The following is a 25,653-nucleotide window of genomic DNA, read 5'->3' as shown; positions in this document are numbered from 1 at the left end:
GGAGTGGGGGGGGGGCACACAACCTCTGGGTTCCAGAATCAGCCGTAGAGAAACTCAAGGATCGTTGGTCGGCGGGCTCGGCCGGCCGGGGAAGGCGGAAACTGGACTTCTGTTCGTCCCGTCTCGGCTTACAACCGCCCATGAGTATCCGTAGTGTAAGGCTATCCGTACTTGAGCTCCAGAGGCGTGCCCGCGAAAGAGAAACGGCTTTGTTTTTCCAGTCTGGCGCGGAATGCGGGGAGCGAGTCTAGTCGTGAGATCGACAGGGTTCGCGCCCAATAGTTTGCATTGACGACCGAAGTTTGTCCATCGCGAAGCCTGCTACCGTTCCTGGCCGTCCCGAAACGAGCCTACTTCGTACGCAGCCACACTCATCAGCCGGGCATGACGCCCAAAAAAGCAGGCCGGAGGCCTTACGCAGTCACATACGCAGGCAGGCAAAGCAGACAGGAAGACAGGTAGACGGGCAGGCAAACGACGCCGAAGCCCGGCATCTCCCCCTTCGGCAACGAGACCTTGCGTGGATGGATCGAAATCGGTGATTGCAAGTTGACTTTTCCCGTGCTAACTGACTGGCACCGCCTTCTGCCTGCCCCAAAGACTCAAAGCGGAAATCCGAGGAGACGTTAGAGATCCGGAAATTGGCGCACCGTAGACTGGGGACGAAGGTTTACCAGGGCCTGCCGGGACCTTGATGAAGTCCAGGCGGCCATGTTGCAGAATTCATATGCCAGTCTGGCATTGCGCTTCCTGTTCACCCCCCCCCCCCCCCCCCCCCTACCCCTCAACCTGGCGCGTCCATACTCACCGGTCGACGTCGGACGGCGGGCAGTAAGTTGAACGGAGTCGGATTCGTTCCACGAGATGCCACCATCGTTTTGCCTTCTTCTTTGGCTTGATTTTAAATGACACCTGACGACGTTGGCCGTGTGTCAAACAGCTGTCATGATTACGGCCTAGGTCGCCCGAGATGAGCCGAGCCATGCCATGTTGCACTGTTATTACGTCGGCGGCTACATCGTATAAGTCGTCTGATTGTTTATCGTACGCCCGTTACGAGTACAGCATTCGTTGCAAAAGGTTTCGTCCTGCCCAATGACACCTGCCACACTGCCTCGGCGGACAGGAAGTTTTTACTTTCGGAAGGGTTATCATCGACCACCGCGGCGCCTTGCTCCTTTGGAGAATTCGGAGACCCGGCCACAATGACTTGAACTTGCCCAGGGTATCAAGGTGTGTACCCAATGGCAGTTGAAGGTTGATTCCGATACAACGGTGCCAGCAAAAAGATTGCATGGTCCGCCCGTCATCCCACGCTTGTATCATTTCTCAGAATCGTGTAGCCTGCAGGACAGATGAATGACTTCGAACCTCGAAGCGGCCCCACAATGGAAGCTCAAATCCCTTTGCCGGTCACTTTCTCACAGGGCTGTCCTGGACAGAAGCCGGCCCGGAGCCTCGGCGGTGAGGGAAGTCGGTCAACGTCCAGGCTTGATCCCTTCTCCAATTGTGCATTGCATTGCTGCAAGTACTTTGTGTGTAGGCCGTTACCGTCATGTCGAGACCAAGAGCGGGCATCAGTCGTCATGATCGGACAAGATGACAATGTCGTCCAGTTGTTTTCACGCAAGTTTCCGGGTGTGAGATTTGCCGGTCATCGGGGCAGGCTTTACGACCCGTGTTATGACATTGATTTTCAATCGGCCTTGTGAAGAAGATCCCAAGCTGCACGAGGACTTCTTCCTCTCTCTCGCATGGCGTCCAAATTTCGGAGACAGCGCCATAGGCGGGAAAAGAAGTACTCCAACGAGAGCGGAGCACCCTACGTCTGAGAATAGCAACCACGGCGTCTAGCCGGTCCTTGACAATGCCGTTGCCCTCTCCCTGGCTTTAAAAATGCGGCATGTATCCGCAAACCCCGCCGCAGTCAAACAGCGAGATGTCGGTCAGGACTGGCAGCCACGTGGAGGAGGCGGCGCATCGTTATTGTGTGCCGTATGCGCTTCGTACTCCGCACAAGCAAAACTTTTGTGCCGTAGCTAACGAGACGCCGGGTCCAGCTTCGACACAAGGCGGGGCCAGAGAGGGCTGCCAATACACTAGACAATATCCGTACACTAGAATGGCTTATGAACTCCATTCCTCGAGACGAAATCCAGTTTTAGCTCCGGCGCCGAGAGCTCTAGAAGGATGGACCGCCGTTCCACCCACCGACACTACTTGTAGAACAGCGTTGTCGCCACGCCATAATCTGAAACTGGCCGCCGGTCCACTTCGATAGAAAAAGAACCGTCGGTGAGCGTGCAATTCTTGCGAATTTGGAGCAAACAAGTACGAATACTCCCCTCCGTCCCGATGTTGTACTGGTGCGGATACTATGGCCCAGCTCAGGATGGCTGGGACATGCCTGCTTCGCTTCTTCTTCTTCTTTTTTTTTTCTTCTTTTCTTTTTCTGCGCTCGTCGGTAGATGCCGTGCCGACAGCTAGCCCTATTTACCTTGCGTATATCAAGCAGTCGCGAAACCCAATGGCCGGAGACTTGGTGTGCGCCTTAGCCAAAGAACCCCCGGAGAGATGGGCCACGAAGAGGAAACACCAGCGTAGTCACGTATTTGGCTGTGACGCGACGATCATTCTCGTGAGTGATGCCGTCGTTTTTCGAATAGAGAGAAAGAGGCAAGGGAAAAAAAGAAAAAGAAAAAAAAAAACTTGATGATTCTGCTGCCGTGATCTGCTGTTGTAGTGAGAACCACCTGCAGTTAGACTACCGTGACCGGTAATATGGACAGTTGCGCGGCCCACCGTCGAATCCATTTGCCCCTCTCCGAGCATGACACCCAGTCCGTCCAGAGGTATTGCCGACGTTGACGAGATGCTGCCGGATTACCACATAGGAGGTGTAAAGAGCACTGCACACTGTTGTTGCATCGACAGTCACATGACGAGACCGGCACCGAAACTGTGATACGCCCCCTTGCGGATCGCGTGGCCCGCCAGGGATGAGTAAAACTCGACGCTCAGCCGTGATGCCTAAGTGTTGCAAAGCAGGGTGGGAGTCTGGGAGATCCCATCAACCGGTCAAGGGGTTCCGTTGCGCGAGGGCTGTCAAGCGGTCAATGCGAATTATACATGGTACAACAAACTTTCGTCGCAAGGTCGTCAAATGCTGATCTCGATGCCCAACCACAATCACGGGCGGCATTTCCGACTTCATTGCTGTTAGGCGACCGCACGATGCCTCCTTCAGATAGTGAGCCCCTAAATGTCTCCGCCAGCGTTAGTGTCGTCGCCATGGGCAAAAATTTCGCCTCCCAAGGTGATTTCGTGAGAGGGGTTTCCGTGGACTGTATCGAAATGCGCGCGCAACTTGCTGAGTGCAGCAAGACGCGAAAGACTGCAAGTAGGGTAAAGAATCCCAGTGTCTCCTCTTGTCCTAGTCACCATGCCTGTCGAAGGAGGCCACGCCAATCCCTGGTCCCCCATACGATACCTAGTCAGGAAGATACGATCAGACCTCGGAAGGGGGGTTGCAGTCCCCTTTCATGCCACTTTAGGGGTTTTTGGATTGATCAGTGGGTGGCCTCAGCAAATTCTTCCTCAGATGCCATTTCAAATGATCCCCTGAACCAGAGACTTGCTGTCCGATGCCGGCAAACTTGACGTGAGGGCATGGCGCTGCGGCCTTGGTTGCTACACTATTCTACCTCTCTGCTGGACGAGAAGCGGATCCGTCAATGTTGTTTCGCCACCGATATCGTCGAGAAAAGCCCCCTTCGCCCAACAGCAGGCATGGCCGGAGGAAATGATCGGGCTGCGTGCCGGATGAGTCCCCCACGCCGACATCAGGAAAGCCACACACGCCCGTGCCCACCTCCACTTCGGGCCCGATGCGCCGGGTGTCACTTGATGGCGGTCAATGACAGACACGAAGCGTCCAGTGAGGTCTTCTCGGATCTCGAAACAACCATCGCCGGCAAGTTTGGCTGGACTCTGAGGCCAGCGACCTAGGTCCGATTTTGGTCGCTCGCTTTGTGTTTGTTTCAGTCAGTATCTCGGTGGATCCCCAACGCTGAGCCCGAAGCAGGATGAACGAAGGCTTCCACTTGTATCAGGGTGTCGGCCATCTCTGCCAAATGAAAACTTCGTAACAACGGCCGGAGCGTCCAGCGTGCGGAGGCGCTTAACGTGAATCAATGCACACCGTTGGTGGCTGGATTGTATTGTCGGTGGTATGCGTGGCATGTCTGTCGAGCCGCAAGTACAGCGACAAACGAGTGACTTTTGGACCGCAGACCAAAATAGTTGTCAAAACCAAGTCTTTTGAGAGTTTGCAAAGTAGCTGTTGCCACCATGCTTGGGTCCTAGTGGCGAGCTCTTCGCTCTTAACGGGATGCCGCAAGCCGTGTGTAACGAACGAAACGCAAAGGGCGTTGCTATTTCTGTCATGTTACCTCCATTCGGGGCTCAGCAATAGACCGGGAGGCGAGAGAAGATCCGCTGTACTGCCGACGTTTGTATCCATGGATGACATCGCTCTTGTCGAGGCCGGCAACGTCAGCGTCCCACACGTATGGAAGTGCTGTTCTCGCCAGCCATATCCACCGCTTCGCAATTCGATGGGCGACCGGTGTCTTTTGGTTCGCCAAACCCCTTTGCGTCTAAATTGTGTGATACAAAAACGGCTAATAGCAGACTGTATCAATCAGCAGTTGACGCGCAAACCGGCGGGGGCGACCATCATCGAGGGGTGAAAGCAAACAACTTCCAGGTTTGTCCCGGTCTGCGCCGTGTTTGCACGATGTGAGTGGCCTCCCAACAAATGTTTCTTAGCAGAGAGCATGCTCAAAGGAGCAGCGTCCAGCGCGTGCCGGCGACGTCATTTATACAATCGTAGCAGGAACAGTCAAGGAACCAAGTGCCCCAGGAAAGTTCTCTCTGGGTTCAGGCGCGCAGATCTGGTTGCGACGACAGGAGGAAAGACAACCAAATGTAAGTGGGGGCGCTAGCTAAACAGCTCTGATTGCACTTGTCCAAGTCAACAGGCTATTGTAGTGGTCCAACGGCCAAACCCGTCTCGATCTGTCGTAGGAATGGGGTTGATAGATGGAAAGCAGCTGGCGACTAGCAGATTTGTGTAGTTGGGATTGGTCGGCTAGGCTCGGGCGTAGAGCCCTCTGCAAGTCACGCACTCGGGCTTATTTAAACGGTGCTTCCTGACGTTGACTTTGCAGGCTGATATGTTTGTGCTCCAAATTTCAGGAGAAAACAGGGCTTGGTATGGTGCAGATCAACAGATGTCCTGGTACATTGCGGTACCATCTGCCAAGTTGCCGTGGTACGATTATTCCCTGATCAACCAGCGAAGATCCATTCTTTTTGCGGGATGCTGGCAACGGCGACCAACAGAAAAAGTACCAACAAGCCAACAATCGTCAGGGGCTTCGATTTGGGGCGTTGGGCATCGGAGCCAACGGCGTGAACACAGCAAGATCTGGCGGGACTCTAGAAGTCGTCGAGATCGGTCGTAAATTTTCGGCGTTTGGGAGCCCTTTTCCATGAGCCATGGTCGATGAAGTCAACAGACGACTGATGGGGGCTCGAGTGAGCGGCCAGAGGTTGACTCGGGGGGTCGGCGGTAGTGCGTGAGTCCGAAGATGGGTTGGCGTTTGAGGAGATTTCCAGGCCTTCAGTGAAGACCATGTCTCCTTTGTTTCCCAATACATCTCTGCCGGCTTCCTCAAGCAGAATGCCAAAGGCCAGCAGAGCCGACTCGTCCATGCTTCTCTCATCAATGTTTCGGCGGCCGACTTGGTACGAGGGATTGCGCTCGGCACCGCCCAGGGCAGAGTAGAAGTGGCTGGTGTATGAGTGGATGGACTTGAGGAGGTCAGAGTCTGGCAGCGTTGCAGGGCTGTCAGCCAACAGGTTCCGCTCGTGCGCCATGTAGAGATCGAACTCGGCAAAGCGCTCAGGTGCGGCCTTGCGGCGAAACAGCACCTCCTCGGGGGCCAGGGCAGAAGCGTTGACGGGATGTCTGCTCAGCTTGGGCGGTTTGGCATTGGTGTCGGGCCTCTTCCCGTCCTTGACGGCGGCATCCGATTTGCTCTCAAAAGTGATCCGACCTGTGCAATGATTGGCATCGCGTTCAAATGACGGGGGAGAGGGGGTCTGGTTGATTCATCAAGTGCTTACCTGCGACGGCATCGTAGACGTTAGCATGGCGCAGCGAGCGCTTGGCTTCGGCTGCCGGAGGTTGAACGGGACCCAGCTCGCTCGCTTCAGTCTGGTCTTCCATTTCCGATTCGTCATCAACTCTTTGAAATTCCATTTTGAGTGAGATTTGTCGATCGAAACAGATCCGGTCGGCCGACCAAGGTGATACGTTTTGCAGGTGATCAAGACGTGGCTATACTCATGCGATTGAATGCGATCGATGAGCACCGAAGGATGCTCCCGGGTTGAAATCTTCGTGCTTCAAGGCTACCGTGGTTTGACATGAGGTGGCCAAGCACCAGCAGTTCCGGGTTGATTCTTTCTCTCTTATCTTCTTTGCTGGAACAAGAAGAGTAAGACAAGGACGTTTTAAAATTTGAAGTCGAAGAGACGGACAAAGAAAGGAAAGAAAACTGGAATTGCAAAAAGAGTAGGATTATGGACGCTCAAGTCCCTTCACAACTCCCGGTGGCCTCTGAATTGGGCAGGAACCAGCGTCGGTGAGAAAGTTTTGGGAGGTGGGTCTATCAAAGAGATGTGGCCAATGATGTGGCCCCAGTAAGCAGCAGCAAGCAAGAGCAGGAGCAGCAACGGCGGCAGCAGCTTCCGCAACAAAAGAGACTGCTGACATCATCACGACCTTAGACTTACCTTAGGTAAGGTCGATCGATATCTTGGTAAGTACATCTCTATCCATCAACTTCGACTTCCCCTAGTATCAACAACTGTAGCACCGACATCGACATCGACAACGGCTTCGACTTCTGCTTCGGTTTCCACACTAACGAACCCTAGACTTATCCCTGCTGGGTGCTCCACGCTGATGAATGCAGGCCCGTCTGTTTGCCCGCTCAACGGGTGAGCTGAGCCCGGACGGATTCGCGCGAGCCACGACCTCGGAGCTCGTCCGGTCTTTTGGCGCCGCCGCCCACCACCGATTCGACGGCGAGGGCGCCGAACCCGAACCGGAAGGCCGCCGTGTATCCATCTGGGCTCACCGCATTGGCGTCAATGCCCTGGCTCTCGACAAATTCGATGGCCGCCTGTAAGTCGTATTGTTCCTCGCCTAGGTACGTCGGAAGCTCCCCGTTGTCTGACGCCAAACGTCGGACGGTAGCCTTCTTTCCGGCGGCGCAGACGGCTCTCTGAAGCTTTGGGATCTTCATCAAGAGGGAAACGCGCGTGCGTCTCACATATTTCGTCCCGTCGCCAATGTCGCCCGCTCTGTGGGGGAAGGGGCTAACGCCCACAAACACGGCATCACCCACCTCGCATTTTACCCCTTTGATGCAGAGGCGTTTCTCTCCAGCTCATTCGATCGTTCAATCAAGTTATGGTCCACTCAGCGCATGACCGTCTCGGCCAACTTTGACCTGAACGCCAACATCTACACTCACGCAACCAGCCCTGTCGCTAACCACCTCTTGGTTGCATGCGCAACCCAACATTCATCAGTTCGCCTGATCGATCTTAGATCCGGATCTTCTGTTCGATCTCTTGTGGCACACGGAGGTGCTGTTCTCTCGGCAGTCTGGAGCCCCCGTCACGAGCACGCCCTCGCCACAGGCCACGTCGATGGAAAAGTTCGCGTGTGGGACATCCGGCGCGCCTCTGGCTTGGTCGGCCAGCTCGATCAAGAAGACAGTCTCGGAGTCGTACACCGCTTCGACCATGCCGTGGCATCTGGACTTGATTGGAACCATGTTCCTCATTTCCGCACCTCGGCTCGTGCACACAACGAAGGCGTGAACGGCTTGGTATGGACCGACGACGGCAAGTACATCGTGTCAGCCGGCCTCGACCGTCGAATCCGCGTGTGGGATGCCGCTACAGGCGCAAATACGCTTGCCAGTTTCGGCTCCATCGTACAAAACCGACAACCCAAGACGGTCGATATGTTCGTCACGCCCGCCCGGCTGACTCCGATACGTCACGACCTCCTGTTTTACCCAAACGAGCAGGAGATATTGGTCTTAGATCTTCACGAAGGCACCTTGGTATCTCGCTTACGTGTGCCTGGGCTGTCCCGAGCGGCTGCAAGTCAGGGCAGTGGCAGCGGTCTAAACGTGAAAAACCGGACCATGAGCATGGTATGGCGTGGCAGCGGTGGCCATGGGCTTCACAACGGCCCCGTGATGGGTGGTGGGAGTTCCTTTGGCGCAGTCTACACCGCTCACTTGGACGGCCAGATACGGCCCTGGATGCCACTGTTGCCCGGATCCGATGAAGACGATGCAGCCCCTGATCCCCAAGATGCAGACGAGGAAGAGAAAACACGCAAGCGCAAAGCCCTCGATGATGCCTTCAGAAGTTTAATGGGCAGACAGGTTACATTCAACTGATTCTTTTTTGCCCGTCTCTGGCCTGCCTCATCTTGATGCCCAGCTCCTCTCATTAGTGCCTATTGCGAGGTGTTCGAGGCAAACCGAGTCGGTCTGTGAGCCGAACACTTCGCCGACATTGTCTCGACTTCTTGCTGAGGCTGCCCAGAGCACACCCTCTCAACCCTCAATCAGGCATCATGATCCGCAGCTCCCCGATGTCGAGAGGCTGAAACTCGCCGTCCTCCCCTATGACGAACTACATGAAATCACTTGCAGGTTTGACTCGGGCTTTGAAAGGAGAGTTGGGGTGATGCTGACCATCTATTCGCTGGATGGCATCGCCAAGTATCTATCTGAATGGCGCCTCTGCAGAGACCCTTATTCCATCAACCATAGGATTGCATCCTTCTAGCTATGCTGGTGGCTATCTGCTCGACCACTTGGCGACCATCCAGGATGCCAAACTCGTTGTGGCCTCATAAAAAACACTAGCAAGATGATGAAGGGAAGTGCGCCTCATCAACACTTCCTCCCAGGGGTGCCGAAATCAAAATCACATTGGCACCTTATGCTTGTCTCGATTCACCCCATCTCTCAGTCGGTACGAACAGACCACTCAGATCACTACCGCTCGGATGTCCATGCATGAACAGCCATCCACTCGCCTATGGTCCGTCGTACGACGTCTTTCTTGCTATGTCGTTACATCGCTCATCTGCCGCAGATTCCGAATTCAACAAGCTTCACCTTCGTCGCCACCACCCCCCCTCCTCTATCATTCGCTCGGCACTAGAGCTGACGGCCAAACCATCCCGAACACCCCCGAACGCGCCGGAAGCTTCCCCGGCGCCTCTTTCGACCTCCTCTTACATTAGCTCCCGCGCGCCGTCCCAGCATCGTGGTTCTGAATGACCCACACTCCCAATGAAGCCATGGTACAATTTCTTCAAGCTAACCGATTGATTGTACCAATATGCGTAGATCAGCGGCATTTAAAAACCTGCAGCGGGCGATGGCGAGGGGCTGCCAATCGCCATCCACCCAGTATTGACCAGGCGATCCAATAACACCATCGTCGTCGGATCGGAGCAGGGTTCCGGACCGGGTTACTTGGAGATCTTATTTACAGAACGAGCGTCACCCGCGACATCTAAACCGGCATCCAGCCCTCTCGTGTCCGAATTCGTGGGCAATAAGCATTTGAGCCCTTGTCAGTTGCAAGACTATGGGATGAAAATCTGGGCTAGCTTTCACTAACTTTTCACTAAGCTCTCACTAAGCTCTCACTTGGTTCCTACTTGGTTCTCACTTGGTTCCCACTTGTTTTTCGCTCGCTCAGCCAACATGTCGACGGCCCCTTCTACTGCAGACATGATGGTCGCTCAGCCCGCATGGCGCCGTGACGTCCGAATCTCGCCAACTGCGCACTATTTCTGCAAGTCGAACGCCAGAACACGCTATCTTTCGCTCGAGGCCTACATTCCGTGCTCCCGGGGCCTCGTCATCCTGCAAGCTGAACCCTCCCCCCTCTCTGGATGTGTGCTACATCAGGCACCGGATGCTCTCCGCCCTGCCCGACGAACCCCTTTCCCCTGACCGGTCTGAGACTTTCTTCTTGGCACGGAGCGGACGATGCAGGGGCTCTCATGACAGGGCGTGGCCGTGTTTTTACCCCGCCCACCGAGCAAGAGTGAGTGATCGACGGACGGCGTCGAACATCGTCTTTCGGCCCCTCCCACTTTCCATCACACCGGTGCCCGTCCGGGAGAGCAGGCGCCATCAGGTCCTATGTGCAATGTCTTTGCCTGCAAACCGCGGTTTCGGGCGGGGTTTTTTTCTTTCTCGCCAAAGGAGTGGGCCAGCTACAACCGGTGAAGATGGTATGGTCGGCGGGCAGGGTGACCAAGATGGGGAATGAGATGTCACATCTCTCGAATCCGTGCCACGGTAGGATTTTGGACGATACGGATAGAGCAATCGACCCAAAGAGCAGCAACGTGAGGCTTGGTGGTTGAGGATTCCTAATGACCAATTCCGCCCCCCCCCCCCCCCCCCCCCGGCTGTCTTGTATTGTTGGGGGGTTTAGGTTGATCTGGCTCGCCGGAATTCAGCTCGTCTCGAAAGACGTTCGCGAGTTATGGACGTGTTGTATCGCTTCAGAGCCAGGACCCAGCTTGCATTCCAGCAAACGTAGAATGCCACAAGTGGTCAAAGGCAGATGCAGATGGAAGTGTCCCACAGGGCAAGCAACGCGGACCGTGTTTCGTCTCGGCCGGATGGTACGTTTAACGGCTTGAACTTGGTCAAGGCAGAGAGAGGGGAGAGGGGAGAGGCTAATTACGGTATGCTTTATATCGATCGAGCATGTTGTTCATCGCTATAACTATCAACGTTCCCGCCCACCATTGCCTTCCCGATTTAACTCCGGCTCCGGCGCCGGTTCCGGACACATTTCGTGACGGCCAAAACCCCAAGCCTCACAGTCTCTCTCACATGCACAACACCTACTTCATGGACGACGTCGCCGAGGGGCCTCCCCAGCCGTGCTGCTGGTCCGCGCCGGAAAACATACTCTCGAGGTCGTCGAGGAGAAGGTCCTGCTCGCGCGAGTCGTAGCGCAAGCCGATCCCGAAGTCGAACTCCCCGAACCCCTGGCCGGCGAACTGCAGGTCGGTCGCCGGCACGGGCTGGATGTCCTCCGCCGGGCGCGTCTGCGAGGGTCCTTGTGAGAACGAGTTCCCGTGCGCCGAGGACGCGCGGCTCGGGTTCTCGGACTCGGTGGGATCCGACTGCGGCGGCGTGAGGTCGATTGCGTCGTGGGGCGGCTGCCGCAGGCCCCTCCGGGCGGCCCACTCCTCGTAGATCCTCTCGAGCACCCCGTCCCTGACGAAGCGTTCGTACAGGCTTGCCCTGTCTCCGCGTGCGAAGTCGGGGTCGTGGGCGCTGAAGTAGCCGACGACAATGTCGTTGCCAGAGTTGGCGAGGAATTCGTGGAAGCTGCAGACGTCTTCGGAGAGGACGCCGTCGATGTAGGCCGAGGAGGGACGCGGGGTGTTGGGGAAGATGGTGTCCCAAATCACGAACCACTGCTCCTCTTCGGTGTGCCTCGGATCCGCTCGTTTCGAGACCTGCCTCATCCGCCCGGGAGCCAAGCCCCCGCGGTTCGCGATGCAGACCGGCTCCACGACCTCGCAGCGCCTGGCCCGCAGGTGCTCGTCTCGCACATCCTCGCTCTGGAACTCGGCACCGCAACAGGGGCAGGTGATCGGGGCGGCATGGAAGCGGTACAGATGGGTCTTGACGTATTTGATCTTGCTGAGGACCTTCTTGTAGCACTGCCGGTGGTTTTCGGGGTCTTTCTTCCAGAAGGGACAGGCGAGCGTCCTCGCAGGAGGCGCGGGGACCTTCGGCCTCTTGTGTCCTGGAACCAGCTGGATGTCGTCGTCTGAAGCAGGGTCATCGGGGAGGCCGGAGTGCGATCGCTTTCTCGAAGAGCGGCCAGAGTCATTCGTGTTGAAGCTGACCCGTCGAGCCTGACTTCGTCCTTCCTGCATTCCACTTTGCCCCCTTTGCCGGGCTTGCCAGTCTCTGAAACGGTCGAACGCGAAGGTGACGACAGCATCCAAGTGCGGCACGAACGGATCATCGTCATCAAGTTGAAAGGGCTCAATCGGGGAATTCGGTACCGAGAACATGCCGGATTCCACAGAGGACTCATCGCCGCTTTCGTTGAACACTTCGTACTGCTCTTCGACGGACGAGAACACCAGTTTCGGCACGGCCGTTGAATGCCCGTTTACGGGCAATGCGGGCGGTCCAGATACCGGCCGCGGCTGTCTCTGGACCATGGGTCGAGCTGTGCCTTGGCTGGTAGGAGACCACGTCGAGGTCTTGAGGAGGAGGCTTGGTATGCGGGCTTGAGGGCTGTTCGAAACACAGGTGTTGGGTTCGGTCGTGGTCTTGATCCCCGGCCTCGGTGGCCGAGGCTGAGGATCGATCTCTGGCCGCAAAGTAGTTGTCCCTTTGACTCGTCGTAATCCTTTGGGCGAATGGGATGGAGAACGTGTCAGACCAGTAGTCTCCACGACTGATTGCTGGTGCTCATTTGGTGCCACCGATGTCGCATCGCTGATGGTCTCGGTGGCTGCTGCCAAGCTGTGCCGTCGGAGGCGTCTCCTGGGCCGTCTAGGGATGCCCAAGGTCTCGTCGCTGTCGGAGTCGGATGCCGGGCAGCTCGTGACAACCACCTTGGACTTGTTGGAGAGCATCTCAATGTTGACTCTCTGCGCATCGGAATCAGCTCGTCTTTGCTCGCGGCGTCGACGCCGTGAGTCGGAGCCATAGCCCGAGTCGCCCGAAACCCTCTTGCAGTGCCTCTCCTCCGTAGAATCCATCTGTTCTTCCACGTCATCGAGCGAAGGGCTCCCCCGCTGATGCTTCCTCGGATTGTTGGGCTGTTCTTTGACGCGGTACGCCAGGCCCGAGGTTGTCCCCAGCTCGAAGGACGAGTGACGCCGGCTTTCGGGCCGAGTAGATTCGAAGGAGAAGGTGACGCGATCTCTTGATGACGCGCATCTGGTGGGTGTGACGGAGTAATCGTCGTCGACGAACACCACACGGCGAGCGGTGCGGTTCGTTCTAAGAAACTGATAAGCCAGGTCCCTGGAAGCCTCGTCGGTTCGTGCTGATGCGTCAACAGACGTTTTCTGGGGTACAGCACTCTCGTGCTCTCCCGCAGACCAGGCACTCGCCACACGGCTGTTTGCGACTGCTTGGTGACTCATGGTAACGGGTATTTGATATTAGAGCGGTCTCGCAATTGCGCAAAGCGACGTGTGAAAAAAAGTCGAATGGATCGGAAAGAAGAGGGGGAGGGAGGGAGAAGGGCTTTGAAATGCCTCGAAAGGCACCGCCGTATGAATTGCTCAAGAGCGCATTCGCGCCCTCTGCTCTTATGCGGGCTGCGCCTTTCCAGGGGTGTCATGGTGCCCAATCCAGGCATTCGCGTGCGAGTGCAACCAATGATGGGCATGCTGGCGACCGACAAGTCAGCCTTGAACACGCGCCTCGAGGGAGCGTTTGCGAGACGGCAGACAGAAATTGCGCAGTTTCGTGCAAGTACTGCGTGGCATTTCCCCCCCGCGATTTTTTTGTGCAGGTTGGAGGACTCGATAATCTAGCGGATGTTGAAAGCGCGTCCGTGCCGTTCTGGATATTCTCAAGTGAGCAGAACACAGTTGAAGCCGAGCAGAAGATGGAACGGGAGGCATCCTCAGGACGGTATATCAACGAGTGGTCGTCCGGTCAGGAAGAGAGGAAGCATGCATGTCAAAGACAACATTGACGAATATACTCAACCGAAAAGATCCAGACGAAGCCTATCAGTTCCATCGTACAGTGCCGTATCCCAGGTCTGCTACTGCTTTCGGTCGTTAGAAACACCAAAATCCGGCAGCCTTTTTACTTCAAAATGCCCCAAAGATCTGCATCTTCCGCTGCCACTGCATCAAATGGCGGGTGAGTATCCGTACAACCACGACTGGCAATGGCTGGACTTCGGACTGCGTGCTGACATCGGGTGTGCCAGCTCGGTCGCCTACCACGGCGCAGCGCCAATGATGGATGCGTATTATCAGAGTCCCATGGAGATGCCTGAGAGACTGCTCTCCGTCGCTGCCGGCACATCAACAAGGCGAACTACCTCGAGCAGCCGCAGACAGGCGCAGCAGGCTCTGGCAACATGGGACACGCAATGGCACCAAGCTGGCCAATCGTCGTGACCGGCCCTCCCTTCCCCCTTTGCGAAATGCCAGGCAGCGAGCGGCACTAGGTAGCTTGGTTGGCCAGCTTCATGCACGAACGGCATTCGTGTTCTTGCCCGGTCAGACAGAAGAGAACTTCTAGATCGGATTTGAACGAGATTGCCGTCGACGAGGATATTGTGGCAGAAAAGAAAATGTCTTGTCATTGTGAAAAAAGTATTGCAGGCGAACGCGAAGGAGGTAGTCGAAATACAAGGGAAGATGGTCTGTGCTTTAGAAGGTATGGATGGTATGGAGACATTTGAGTGGGACAGGCGGGGTGATTGCGTGATATGTGATAAGGACATAACGTCTGGATACGGCGATATATATCTTTTTGGAGCGGTTTATGTTTGTATAGAGAGAACGTTCTAATCAAACACCAATACATGCATACCCCACTTAGTAATACTTCTTCTCTCTTCTCGCCCCGAGAGGTCGGCGGGCGTCCTCACCCACTTATACGGCAAACCCGGCCAGACCCCGGCACCGCATTGCATCCTTCGCACACCATTTCACGAGTGAAGCCAGGGTTGAGACCTCCTTTCCCTTGACTTATCAAAACCTTTATCATTGCGCTGCATCGTCCACCTCCCTCCATCTCTTTAACTTTTACCATCTATTGCCCACTTACCACCCACCCTTCCCCTCCCCCTTTCCCCCCTACTTTCCCCCCTTTCACCACCAAACATTTAGCTATCACGCCCGTCATGCCCACTCTCACCGAGATATCCGAAGTCGTCGGCGGCCTCGTCGGCCCCTGGGTCTTCCTCTCCTACTCCTTCTACTACCTGCCCGGCACCGTCCTCCGCCTCCTCCGCTCCGCCGACTTCGCTACCCTGACGTCCCCGTCCCGCCTCCAGGACGCCTGGTTCTCCGCCTTCTGGGCCTGGGCCGGCCCCAACATTCGCGAGGGCAACTCGGACCGCATGGTCGCCCTGCTCGAGGGCCGCGTCACCCATGGCGACGTCGTCGAGGATCCCGTCCATCCGCCCGTCAGCGGCGTCGTGCTGGAGATCGGGCCCGGGTCCGGCTTGTGGGTGGACCTCTTTTCGAAGCGCGGCGAGAAGCCTGACGCGTCCCGGAATGGCGGCGGCGGCGGCGGCGGCAGCAGCAGCAGAAATGGTGGCGTGAGACGCAGGGTCGCCGAGGGCGTGACCAAGGTCTACGGCGTGGAGCCCAACACCGAAGTCCACCCCGCCCTCAAGAAGCGGGTGCATGACGCCGGGATCGATGGCACGTATGAGATCGTCCCCACGGGCATCGAGTCGCTCTCCGACCCAACGGCGTGGGGCGGCAAGATCGAGAAGGGCAGCGTCGACTGCATCGTCTCCATTCTCTGCCTTTGCAGCATTCCCGAGCCTGAGAGGAACATCAACGAACTGTATTCGTATCTGAAGAAGGGCGGACGCTGGTATTTGTTTGAACACGTCAAGGCGACACACAGCTGGCCCATCCGGCTTTATCAACGTAGGAGCACCCTGATCGAAGTCATCCAACAAGGCACCTCCCATACTAACGCCCGCTGCAGGTGTCGTTAACCTCGTCTGGCCGCGCGCCTTGAATGGCTGTCAGCTATGTCGCAGCACGGAAAAGACATTGAGGTCCGCTGGACCCTGGCATGACATTGACGTCTTGCAGCCCCCGTCCGAGCCGTGGTTTCAAGTGGTGCCGCACATCCTCGGAACACTCACCAAGTAAATCCGAGTATGGGCATCCCACCAAGGTCGTGGAAGACCCTAGGCTCTAACCCCCCTACCAGCTCGACTACATGTCACAGACAAACGTAAATGATCGTTGCATAACTTGTAAGCAATACTCGCGGTGATTAACGTAGGTAGGTAGCTAGCTATACTGCGCGGCCCTCAGTTCCCATTATCATACAACCCCTCCCTTCGCTCATTACCGGTGCCCATCTCGAGATCTCTGCCACAGTGGCCACCCAACCCCGTTCCGTCAAATTCGCTTTCAGAACTAAGCCAAAGCGGCGGTTACCATGTCATCTCAACCCAGAAAGCATGGCCTGGGCAGCGTGAGACAACGCTTCGCAGTCCTCGTCGGTGCTTTCGAGAATCTTCCGGATGAAGCCGAGAACATTGGGAACATATTGACACAAGACGGGAAAGTTCTTCTCGCAAATGCCATTCAGCCTGCCCCGAAGCCATTCGATGGCTTCTTCCGGAGTCATTTCTGAGGCATTCTCCATATTCGACTGGCCAGCTGAACCAATTTCAATGTGAGCAGTCCGTAGTGACCTTGAGAGAGCACGCATATCAATGCTGTTGGTGCCAACGTAAGCCCGGACGGCTTGGCCGAGCCTTGAACTGTCTGAGAGTGCTTCCAGGATTGAGAGGGCTACGTCCATGACCAACGGAATGAAAGGACACAATGGGTCAGCGACCTCGCATGCCAAGTCCAAAATGTCCTGGAAGCCCTGGATGGTTCGCCTCAATTCGAGCTTGGGCACGACGTCCTTGATGTTGGAGGTGACAGGACATGTGCCGGGCAACCACCCACAGAGTTGGTCCAGGATGAAGCCGATTCCGAACCGGAGTGCGTCGCCGTTGTCTGATTTGATGGTTTGAGAGCTCAGCGTCCAGGGGAGCCAAGGACATCTGTCCGAGTTGGGATGTTGCTGACACCACTTCAGAGCCCGGTGCCAGGGAGGGAGACAAGAGTGTGGCTCCACGGAACACTGCACGTCGACATCATTTCGGGCTAGGATGGTGGCAAAGGCACTGCCCTGCTGATGATGGATGTTGAGTCGAAAGTTGGTCTTCCCGGTGCAATTGTCGCAACAGTGAAACTTGTGGCTGGCCTCGTCAAAAATACAATGGGCGCCATTGGTGTCCTGGACGATGCCTGTGGTATGGTTGAGGCAGAAAGGGCCTTGGCCAAGATGAGAACCGTCAACCAAGGACTCGCCGACGCTTCCATCAAGCAGAGACAGGGGGTAGCGGCCCGTGGAAGGGTCAAAAGAGCCGAGAGTGAAGCAGCAGTGGTCTTTGTGTTGTTGATGGAGGGGGCCATCTTGAGAGAATGCTGTCAATGGCTCCGGATAGAGTGTTGGAGAAGAAGGATTATTGTAGGCGGCTACACGGGCGGCCGTGGCGGAAGCGAGCAGCAGCGGAGAGGCCGAGACAGCGTTGAACTTCATGATTGATGTTGTTGATAATGAAAGGAGTTCCAAGAAAGCAAGAATGACGAAAGTAGAGTAAAGAGTGGCTTGGTTGGATAAACAGGGAGAATGGGGGTTGGTGGTCGATGGAGTCAATGTTGATGTGTTGATGTTGATGTTCGGGGGATGTGTTGAGGCACGAGTCGACGTCCGCTTGGCCTCATGTACCTGTGTGTCTGTCGTCTTAATCGAACGGCAGGAAGCTGCTGTGAACATTGCAGGTACATATGAGAATGGGAAACAGCCAACCTGACAACTCCACCCCGCCTTGCCTCTGAGGAAGGAACGGAGAGAGGGGCATACACCTGAAGGCGTCATGGCCCGGACGCACGCACGTGCTTCTTCACACAACGGGAAGGATCAAAACTGCATTAAGGGGGGGTACCGTCTGCACCTAGAAGGAACGGCCAATCTATAAATGACTTCAAGCAGGCAGGGAAGGTGCACAGTGACGGACATCCCAGGTCCGACTTGTACTCAATCTGTCAGACTGTAGCTTCTCTGCCTGCATTCTTCCAGTACTCCAAGGTTATATGAGAGTCGGGAAATTTCGACATGCAGGAACGTGAATGGTCAAGTTTGCACGTTGAAGGAGCCCGGCGGTGCTCGCTCCTGCTCAAAGTCCTACCTCACCAGAAGCCACACTCCCACGTCTCTCGGCGTCCCTGGCGGAGCCGTTGACGTTGTTCGCCAGAACATGTGTAAGCTTTCTAATCTGTGTAAGCATGGTATTGAACAGAAGACTGAGAAATGGGGTGACCGTTCAGTCACGTATGTTGCTACAGTAGGTTACAATGTTGCCGTGCTGCGTCGTTGATATTGCCAGCCATCTGAACCTTGATACGGACATCAATTGCCATCTACCTATTCAACATCGCCGGGTGATTCCTGGTATCAGAAACCCATCTACATTCATACGTATTGAAGCCGTTTACCGCATTTTCGGCGTGGTGCAACGTTACGAAAGACCGACCGGCACTGGCCGGCACTGTCCCGCAGCGGAGTGGGGCATCGGCGTCCGACTGATTTCGGCCCGAGACGGCACATACCAGGGGTCCTAGTAGGAATTCGCTTATTCCGCGCCGGCCGATGCGTCACTTCCAGTCTTGAACCCCAAGTCCGGCCTTGATCGTATTATGGCACAAACCCTGATGAAACGGGACCCATCGACCCCGGAACTATTGAAACCTACCGACTCTGTACTTTCATTCTAGACCACCTGCGGCACCTGAACAAAATCATCTATTGAAGCCACAGCGAGGCCTCTCCATGAGAACTAACCGTAGGACTAGCTAGGGGAGCAGAAAATTGCGCCAAAGACGGTGCCATGAATTCTCACATCCCTTTCCCTTTGCTTGCCACCCGAAACCTGAACGCTGTTCTTGGTCCGCAGGCTCGTTCGACTCTTGAAACTCCCTCAAAGCCGACTCATGGTGGAACTCTGGCTGCTCTCATTGTTTGGATTTCGAGAAATGTTCGTCCTTGCCAAAAAAAAGCAAGCGTATTCCGGTTAAAAAAGCAGCCAGTTTCGTTGACCTCAAACGGAGGATGGACGATGCATGCTGAGACCCGTGATTGCGAAATGAGAGTTCCCAAACAAAACTTGGACGTGAAATGGAACTTTGTACCCATGAAGAGAAAAAGAGCATCGTAAGCAATGAGGAATGACTGGATCAACTGAATTTTCCAGCTGTATCGCGACGAGATCCCTCGGGCCATTCCCGTTTCATTAGATAATAGGGGAAAGACCTCCTCATAACGGGCTTGCAATTCAACTACTCGCCAGTGTTGTCAGAGGCTGCGCACCAACTCTCACAGCTTCTGCGTTCAGGGCGTCAATCTCTGCCTGCACCAGTGGAATCCCGTTCTTCTCCCGGTCCTGCTGATTCAACTGCTCAATCTCGCCGGGGAAATAAATCCTGTCGACCCCGGCCGCCTTGTCCGAGCCCACGACGCGCTGGTACAAGTAGTCCATCCTCTCGCGGAAGTCGTCCAGGCTCATGAAGAGGTCCGGCTTGACGGCGACCAGGAAGTGGCCGACGTCGGCGGGCTTCGAGGGGTCGTACGGGTTCGTCACGTGGCCCGCGAAGGCCGAGCCGGAGAGGACGCCGGAGAAGACATCCATCATGATAGACAGCGCCGAGCCCTTGGGGCCGCCCATGGGCAGCATGACGCCCTCCAGGGCGGCAGACGGGTCGTCCGTCGGGCGGCCGTCGGCGTCGAGGGCCCAGTCGAGGGGGATCTTCTCGCCGCGCCTCTTGGCCTTGTAGATCTTGCCCCTGGCCGCCACCGACGGGGCCATGTCGAGGATGAAGGGCTTGTCCTTCCCGGGCGCGCCGCAGGCGATGGGCGAGACGCCCATGAGCTTGCTCTTGCCGCCCCAGACCGGCAGCGCGGGGCTCGAGTTGGTGAAGACCAGGCTCATCATGTCGGCGTCGAGCGCCTGCTGGACGACCCAGGCGGCCATGCCGAAGTGGTTCGAGTGCGACACGCTCGCCATGCCGATGCCGAACGTCTTGGCCGACTCGATGGCGGCCGCCATGCCGATGCGCGTCGCGACGAAACCGAAGCCGTTCTTGCCGTCGACGTGGGCGACGACGGGGGTGACCTGCCGGAGCTCGGGCTGGGCGGCGGGGTCGAGGACGCCCTGGCGGACGCGCTCCATGTAGGAGGGGACGCGGTTCATGCCGTGCGTGTCGACGCCGCGGAGGTCGGCGGCGACGAGGCAGCGGGCGACGACGGCGGCGTTCTCGGCGGGCACACCGTTGCCCTTGAGTATGTCCTCGACGAGCCGGCGGGCCTCGGAGGCGGAGACCGGGATCTTTGTGGATTCGTCTGCCATGTTGATGATGTCTCACTTGTGCTGGATGTGGTGGTCGTGTGGGCTCTTGGACATGTGGATTTAAGACAATGCCGAATTCCCGCAAGGCGAAGTGATGATGTGTAGTGTATGATTAGCGACGATTATGTTTTATTTGATTTTTCATATCCGACGTCTGTTTTAGAAAGGTGACATTGATTCACGGCTTTGTATGTGATGGGTCTGTCGTTGAACACGAAGCGGCGGGAAAGACGCCCGAGAGCGGATTTCGCCCGTCTCAACAAAACTCGGACACCGCGGGGAAACCCCGCACGTGTCGTTTTCTCGGCTGTCTTTTCCATCTTCATCATTCCCCGTCCCACTGCGGACATTTCCCGAAACCACCATTTGTCGGAGCTCCCAAGCAGCAACATCAGTTCAGCGCAGAAACGCGGCATCGCAGTCCAAGCCCAGCGTCGATTCAAGGAGAAAAAAGAGGCCCCGGAACATGGCCGACGCAAGCAATCACCGCCACGAAGCCCGACAGTCACGGAGAAACCCCAGGTTGAGGCTGGCCTGTTCCCGGTGCCAGCGGAGGAAGATCCGTGTAAGTGGTTGGATGGACACGCGGGACGACGGGACATGGAAACCGGGGTACTGATCGAACGCAGTGCGATGGACAACTCCCGGCCTGCAACAATTGCAAGAAAGCCGGAGTGGCCTGTACCGACGGCGAGAGTGTCCGTCTCCGAGACCTGCCAAGAGCGTGAGTCGAGCACCCGCTTCCGGTCGGTCTGAGAACCCCGTCTGACAGCGGACCCAGTCAGATCGCAAACCTCAAGGAACGTATCAGATGGCTTGAAGGCATCGTCCGTGAAAGGTGCCCCGATGTGGACCTCGGCCAGGGCCCGGCCGGGGACCTCTGCATGGATGTCGACGGTGACGAGCCCTTCGTATCAGACTCGATGATCGAAGCCAGCAGTGAACAGCCCGACGACACCTTGACAGTTGCAGAACGGAACGCTCAAAGTACCAGGGGGCGATCACTGACGTCCCCGGACGGACAACAAGTCCCACAACCCATCATCCGCTCGGACCCCCGACTGACCGATCCCGCCGCCAGCAGCACTCTCTCCCACGAGATCGGGCTCGTCTCACTCGGCAGCAGCCAGGACCCCAAGTACATCGGCCCGTCGAGCGGCTACTTCCTGGCCCGGATCATGTTGACTTCGAGTCGACAAGACGACCAGACGGCTTGGTCGAGCAGGCCTCCGGAACCCGTCTTCTCGATACCCGCGGCCCTGGTCGAGGCGATGCATGGCCCGATGCCGTTGCCGACGAAGGAGCAGGCGAAACTGCTGGCAGAGAACTACTTCGACGTCATCAACTGCCAGTTCCCCATCCTGCACCAGCCAACGTTTATGGCCCTGCTACAACAGGTCTACGACAGCGGCGTGGACGCGGACCGTGGGCCCACGGGTGCTTTCCAGGTCTTCATGGTCCTCGCCCTCGGGTCGACCGTCCTGTCTCGCAGGACGAGGGTGCGTCTCCCGGCGGAATCGTACTGCCTGTCGGCGATGCAGTACTTGGACCGGGTCAGCGTCGACAGCTCGATCCCGGGCCTGCAGTGCCTCCTCCTGCTGACCATCTTCACCATGCACAGCCCCAACATGCGGCTCAACGTGTGGTACCTCAACTACCAGTGCATCGCCGCTGTCCTGGACCTGGGCCTGCAGCGCGACATCAACACAAACTCCGGGATCTCTCTTCTCGAGCAGGAGATGAGGACCAGGATATTCTGGGTCGTGTTTTCACTCGACAGGATGATCGCGACCATGATGGGGCGTCCGATTGGGCTGCGAGATGAAGCGTGCGACCTTCGAGTGAGTTCTACCGGCCTTATGTGTGTGAGATGACCGATATCATGACTGAAACCCTCTCAGCTGCCGCAAAACATCGATGATGTCTCTCTCCAGAGCTTCAGCCAGCAGCCGTCGGATACTGCAAGCCCCGGCCGCATGGCCTTCTCGATCCACCTGTTCCGGCTGGCGAAGCTCAACTCGGAGTTCAAGTACGTCGCCAACAGCATCGTCCGCGACACCCCCAGATACGCCTATCCCGCGGTGATCGACATCAACGAGTGGCAACAAGGGATGCTCCAGCAGCTGGACGAGTGGCAGAGCGGCATCCCCGAGGCGCCGCCCGACTCCGACTACATTCGCACCGTCTGCCGGATCCGATGCCACAGCCTCCGCATGCTCGTGCTGCGGCCCAGCCCGGCGATCCCGAACCCGTCCCCCGGGGCGCTGCGGAAGTGCTACGCCGCGGCCCGCGAGGTCCTGTCCCTTTTCGACCAGCTGTACAAGCAGAACCTGCTCATCCACACCTGGAACACGTGCCACTCCGCCGTGCTGGGCCTCATCACCATGCTGTACTGCATCAAGATGGTCCCCGACATCGCCAAGCAGACCTCCCTGGACGTCCTGCTGTCCGACTTCAGCGCCGGCCTCGGGGTTCTGGCCGCCACGGGGGAGCACTGGTCCGGGGCGAAGCGGTGCAGGGACATCCTCGACGACATGATGCGGGCGACCGTCCGGTGGATCAGGGATCTCGCGAACCAGCCGTCCGGCGCCGAGGCCCCGGGCCAACGTCGGTCGTCGAGGCTCGAGTCGGCGGGTGTGCGAATGATGAGCCCTTACGACGACACCGCCGGCCTGAACGGCGCGTCCGAGGCCCGACTCGGTTTCTCTGAAGGGATGTCTCACCCGGTAGTCATGGCATCCGTGGCGGCGGGAGGCTCCTCTAGTTATCTGCCGCAGGATCCCTTCGAGGCGTTCCTTGCCAGCACTTCGTTTGGGGAACAGTTGCCGGTGGGAGACGCGGCGAACCTGGACGGCATCATGCGCGGCCTGTTTGACGATTTCATACCGACATACCCCAACTTTAGTTGAAAGGTTCTTTGTGTATACTGTTCCGAAATGAGTAGATTTGTATTATAGTGGATGTGTCAATGTTACAGGAAAAGCAGGAGAGATTCTATGAAGGGCCATCAGCTGTGAGGAAATCAAAGTCGGCGCCTCCCTCGGCCTGCAACACGGAACGCAGATAGAGCCCGCGGTAGCCACGGATCCGCTTCTTGGCCACCCACGGCGCGTTGCTGCCCCCGTTCTCCTCCTCCCTCTCCAACGCCTCTCTCCTCTCGGCTATCCTCCTCCGGATCTCGTCGTCCGAGACCTCGACCCGGATGACGCGCCGCTCGACGTCGCACGTGATGACGTCGCCGGTCCTCACGACGCCCAGGACCGATTCGGGATCGGCCGCCTCGGGGGAGATGTGCAAGACGATGGTGCCGCCCGCCGTGCCGCTCATGCGGCCGTCGGACAGCCGCAGCATGTCCTGGACGCCGCGCTCGGCGAGCTTCCGCGGGATGGGGATGAGCCCGGCCTCGGGCATCCCCGGGTTGCCGACGGGTCCGATGTTCTGGAGGACCAGGACGCTGTCCGGGGTGACGTCCAGCGCCGGGTCGTCGATGCGCAGGGCCATGTCTGCCGAGCCGGCGAAGACGACGGCCGGCCCGGAGTGCCTGAGGAGCCGGCGGTCCTTGGACGCGCTCTGCTTGATGACGGCGCCGCCCGGGGCGATGTTGCCGCGGAGCACGGCCAGCGCCGAGGCCGGGTACAGCGGGTCGTTGAAGGGCTGTAGGCAGTTGACGAGGCTGTCGCGGGGGATGGGCGTGAAGGGCGTGGCCGCGAGCTCCTCGCCTAGCGTGCGGCCCGTCACCGTCATGGCGTCGAGGTGCAGCAGCGGCTTCAGCTCGTGCAGGAGGGCCAGCATGCCGCCCGAGTTGTGGAAGTCGTCCATGTAGTTCTGCCCGCTGGGCTTCAGGTCGACCAGCAGCGGCGTCCGGCGGCCGATCTCGTCAAAGGTGTCGAGCGTGATGGTGCCGGCGACGGCCGGGTGGCGGCCGACGATGGCCATCATGTGGACGACGGCGTTGGTCGAGCCGCCGATGGCCTGCAGCACGGTGATGGCGTTGAGGAACGACTCGCGCGTGAGCAGGTCCTGCGGCTTCAGGCCCTTCTTGTGCAGGACCACGGCGAGCCCGCCCGTCTGCTCCGCGATCCGCAGCCTGGCGGACGAGACGGCCGGCGCGGTGGCGCCCTTGAAGGGCATCATCCCCAGGCCGACCAGGATGCACGCCATGGTCGACGCGGTGCCCATGACGCCGCATGTGCCGCCCTGTTTGTTTGTTTGGTTGTAATTAGCGCGGATTCTGAAAGGCCTGAAGCTTGAACGAACGAGAAGAAAAAGAAGAGACTTACTGTCGGGGCAAGCTCGTCGTTGATGGCCGAGATGTCCTCAATGTCAATCTTGCCGGCCCTGTAAGCGGCCCAGTTGTTGCGGCAGTCGGTGCAAGCGCCGATCCGCACGCCCTTGTGGCTTCCCGGCATCATAGGTCCAGTGACGAGATGCAGGATGGGCTTGTTGGCAGATATGCCGCCCATTAGCTGCGCCGGGGTCGTCTTGTCGCATCCTTGTCTCGTCTGTCAGTCTCACTTCTCTCTCTCCCCTTCCGCCGCCCCCACGCCTCACAGGGGGACTATCGCGATGTCGCCGCACTCACTCACCTCCGATGAGCAGCACCGCGTCACACGGCTGGGCCTTGATCATCTCCTCCGTGTCCATGCTCATGAGGTTGCGCAGGTACATGCTCGTCGGCGACGCGAAGCTCTCGTGGATGCTGATGGTCGGGAAGTCGATGGCCAGGCCGCCGCTCAGCTGCACGCCGCGCTTGACGGCCTCGATCAGCTGCGGCACGTTGGCGTGGCACGGGTTGAAGCTCGAGTACGTGTTGACGATGCCGATGATGGGCCGCGAGAGCGCGTCCTCGCTGTACCCCAGGGCCTTGATGAACACCTTGCGGAGGAACAGGCTGAAGTGGTTGTCCCCGTACGAGGTCAGGCCCTGCCGCAGGCCGACGCTCGAGTCGATCGGCGTCGAGAGGTCGTAGTCGCCCGTGACGACCGTCGCGGGGGGCTTGCCGTCCTTGCCCGGCGTTGACGATTGTTCGCTCATGGTTACTTACGGATGGATGTTTTGGGGGATATCTGGGGGAGGGGGCGGGGGACAGGGGGGCAGGGGAGGGGAGGGAAGGCCACCGTGAAGATGTAATGCGGTGTCGAGAATTATAATTCCTCATCTTATGGTTGGCCAGCAGGATATCCAGTTCATTACTTATCCGCCGTCTCCCTCGTTCCCCCCAAAACCATCCCTCCCTCATCCTGTGGAGTGGGTGGGCGGTGCGGGGACTCGGCATGTCGTGATCGTCCCGTCGGC

General features: G+C 57.6%; 9 protein-coding genes across 9 annotated transcripts; 4 read left to right on the top strand and 5 right to left on the bottom strand.

Moving 5' to 3' along the window:
- Window positions 1–5,502: 5,502 nt before the first annotated feature.
- On the bottom strand, window positions 5,503–6,328 carry CH63R_08669 (Membrane protein; the record flags this gene model as incomplete). The annotated part of the gene is made up of 2 exons (XM_018303643.1): window positions 5,503–6,122; window positions 6,193–6,328. 2 exons carry the CDS (start codon window positions 6,326–6,328, stop codon window positions 5,503–5,505), a joined length of 756 nt encoding a protein of 251 aa, XP_018155666.1.
- A 712-nt stretch (window positions 6,329–7,040) lies between these two features.
- On the top strand, window positions 7,041–8,555 carry CH63R_08668 (WD repeat domain-containing protein; the record flags this gene model as incomplete). The annotated part of the gene is made up of 2 exons (XM_018303642.1): window positions 7,041–7,258; window positions 7,331–8,555. The coding sequence occupies 2 exons, from the start codon at window positions 7,041–7,043 to the stop codon at window positions 8,553–8,555; spliced, it is 1,443 nt and encodes a 480-aa protein (XP_018155665.1).
- Window positions 8,556–11,041: 2,486 nt separating this feature from the next.
- CH63R_08667 (Het domain protein) lies at window positions 11,042–13,321 on the bottom strand (the record flags this gene model as incomplete). The annotated part of the gene is made up of 1 exon (XM_018303641.1): window positions 11,042–13,321. One exon carries the CDS (start codon window positions 13,319–13,321, stop codon window positions 11,042–11,044), a length of 2,280 nt encoding a protein of 759 aa, XP_018155664.1.
- A 686-nt stretch (window positions 13,322–14,007) lies between these two features.
- Window positions 14,008–14,317, top strand: CH63R_08666 (uncharacterized protein; the record flags this gene model as incomplete). The annotated part of the gene is made up of 2 exons (XM_018303640.1): window positions 14,008–14,054; window positions 14,125–14,317. 2 exons carry the CDS (start codon window positions 14,008–14,010, stop codon window positions 14,315–14,317), a joined length of 240 nt encoding a protein of 79 aa, XP_018155663.1.
- Window positions 14,318–15,048: 731 nt separating this feature from the next.
- On the top strand, window positions 15,049–16,039 carry CH63R_08665 (Methyltransferase; the record flags this gene model as incomplete). Its single annotated transcript, XM_018303639.1, has 2 exons — window positions 15,049–15,808; window positions 15,870–16,039. 2 exons carry the CDS (start codon window positions 15,049–15,051, stop codon window positions 16,037–16,039), a joined length of 930 nt encoding a protein of 309 aa, XP_018155662.1.
- A 298-nt stretch (window positions 16,040–16,337) lies between these two features.
- On the bottom strand, window positions 16,338–17,495 carry CH63R_08664 (uncharacterized protein; the record flags this gene model as incomplete). The annotated part of the gene is made up of 1 exon (XM_018303638.1): window positions 16,338–17,495. The coding sequence occupies one exon, from the start codon at window positions 17,493–17,495 to the stop codon at window positions 16,338–16,340; it is 1,158 nt and encodes a 385-aa protein (XP_018155661.1).
- A 1,792-nt stretch (window positions 17,496–19,287) lies between these two features.
- On the bottom strand, window positions 19,288–20,358 carry CH63R_08663 (Malate/L-lactate dehydrogenase; the record flags this gene model as incomplete). The annotated part of the gene is made up of 1 exon (XM_018303637.1): window positions 19,288–20,358. The coding sequence occupies one exon, from the start codon at window positions 20,356–20,358 to the stop codon at window positions 19,288–19,290; it is 1,071 nt and encodes a 356-aa protein (XP_018155660.1).
- Window positions 20,359–20,824: 466 nt separating this feature from the next.
- On the top strand, window positions 20,825–23,267 carry CH63R_08662 (Fungal specific transcription factor domain-containing protein; the record flags this gene model as incomplete). The annotated part of the gene is made up of 4 exons (XM_018303636.1): window positions 20,825–20,923; window positions 20,988–21,082; window positions 21,131–22,199; window positions 22,260–23,267. 4 exons carry the CDS (start codon window positions 20,825–20,827, stop codon window positions 23,265–23,267), a joined length of 2,271 nt encoding a protein of 756 aa, XP_018155659.1.
- An 85-nt stretch (window positions 23,268–23,352) lies between these two features.
- On the bottom strand, window positions 23,353–25,392 carry CH63R_08661 (Dehydratase; the record flags this gene model as incomplete). Its single annotated transcript, XM_018303635.1, has 3 exons — window positions 23,353–24,555; window positions 24,639–24,850; window positions 24,945–25,392. 3 exons carry the CDS (start codon window positions 25,390–25,392, stop codon window positions 23,353–23,355), a joined length of 1,863 nt encoding a protein of 620 aa, XP_018155658.1.
- Between the last annotated feature and the right edge of the window lie 261 nt (window positions 25,393–25,653).

Source organism: Colletotrichum higginsianum, chromosome 6 (assembly GCF_001672515.1).
Source record: "Colletotrichum higginsianum IMI 349063 chromosome 6, whole genome shotgun sequence".
In the NCBI taxonomy this organism is placed as follows: Eukaryota; Fungi; Ascomycota; class Sordariomycetes; order Glomerellales; family Glomerellaceae; genus Colletotrichum; species Colletotrichum higginsianum.
Note: the sequence above shows the minus strand (reverse complement) of the source record. Positions and strands in the feature narration are given on the sequence as shown.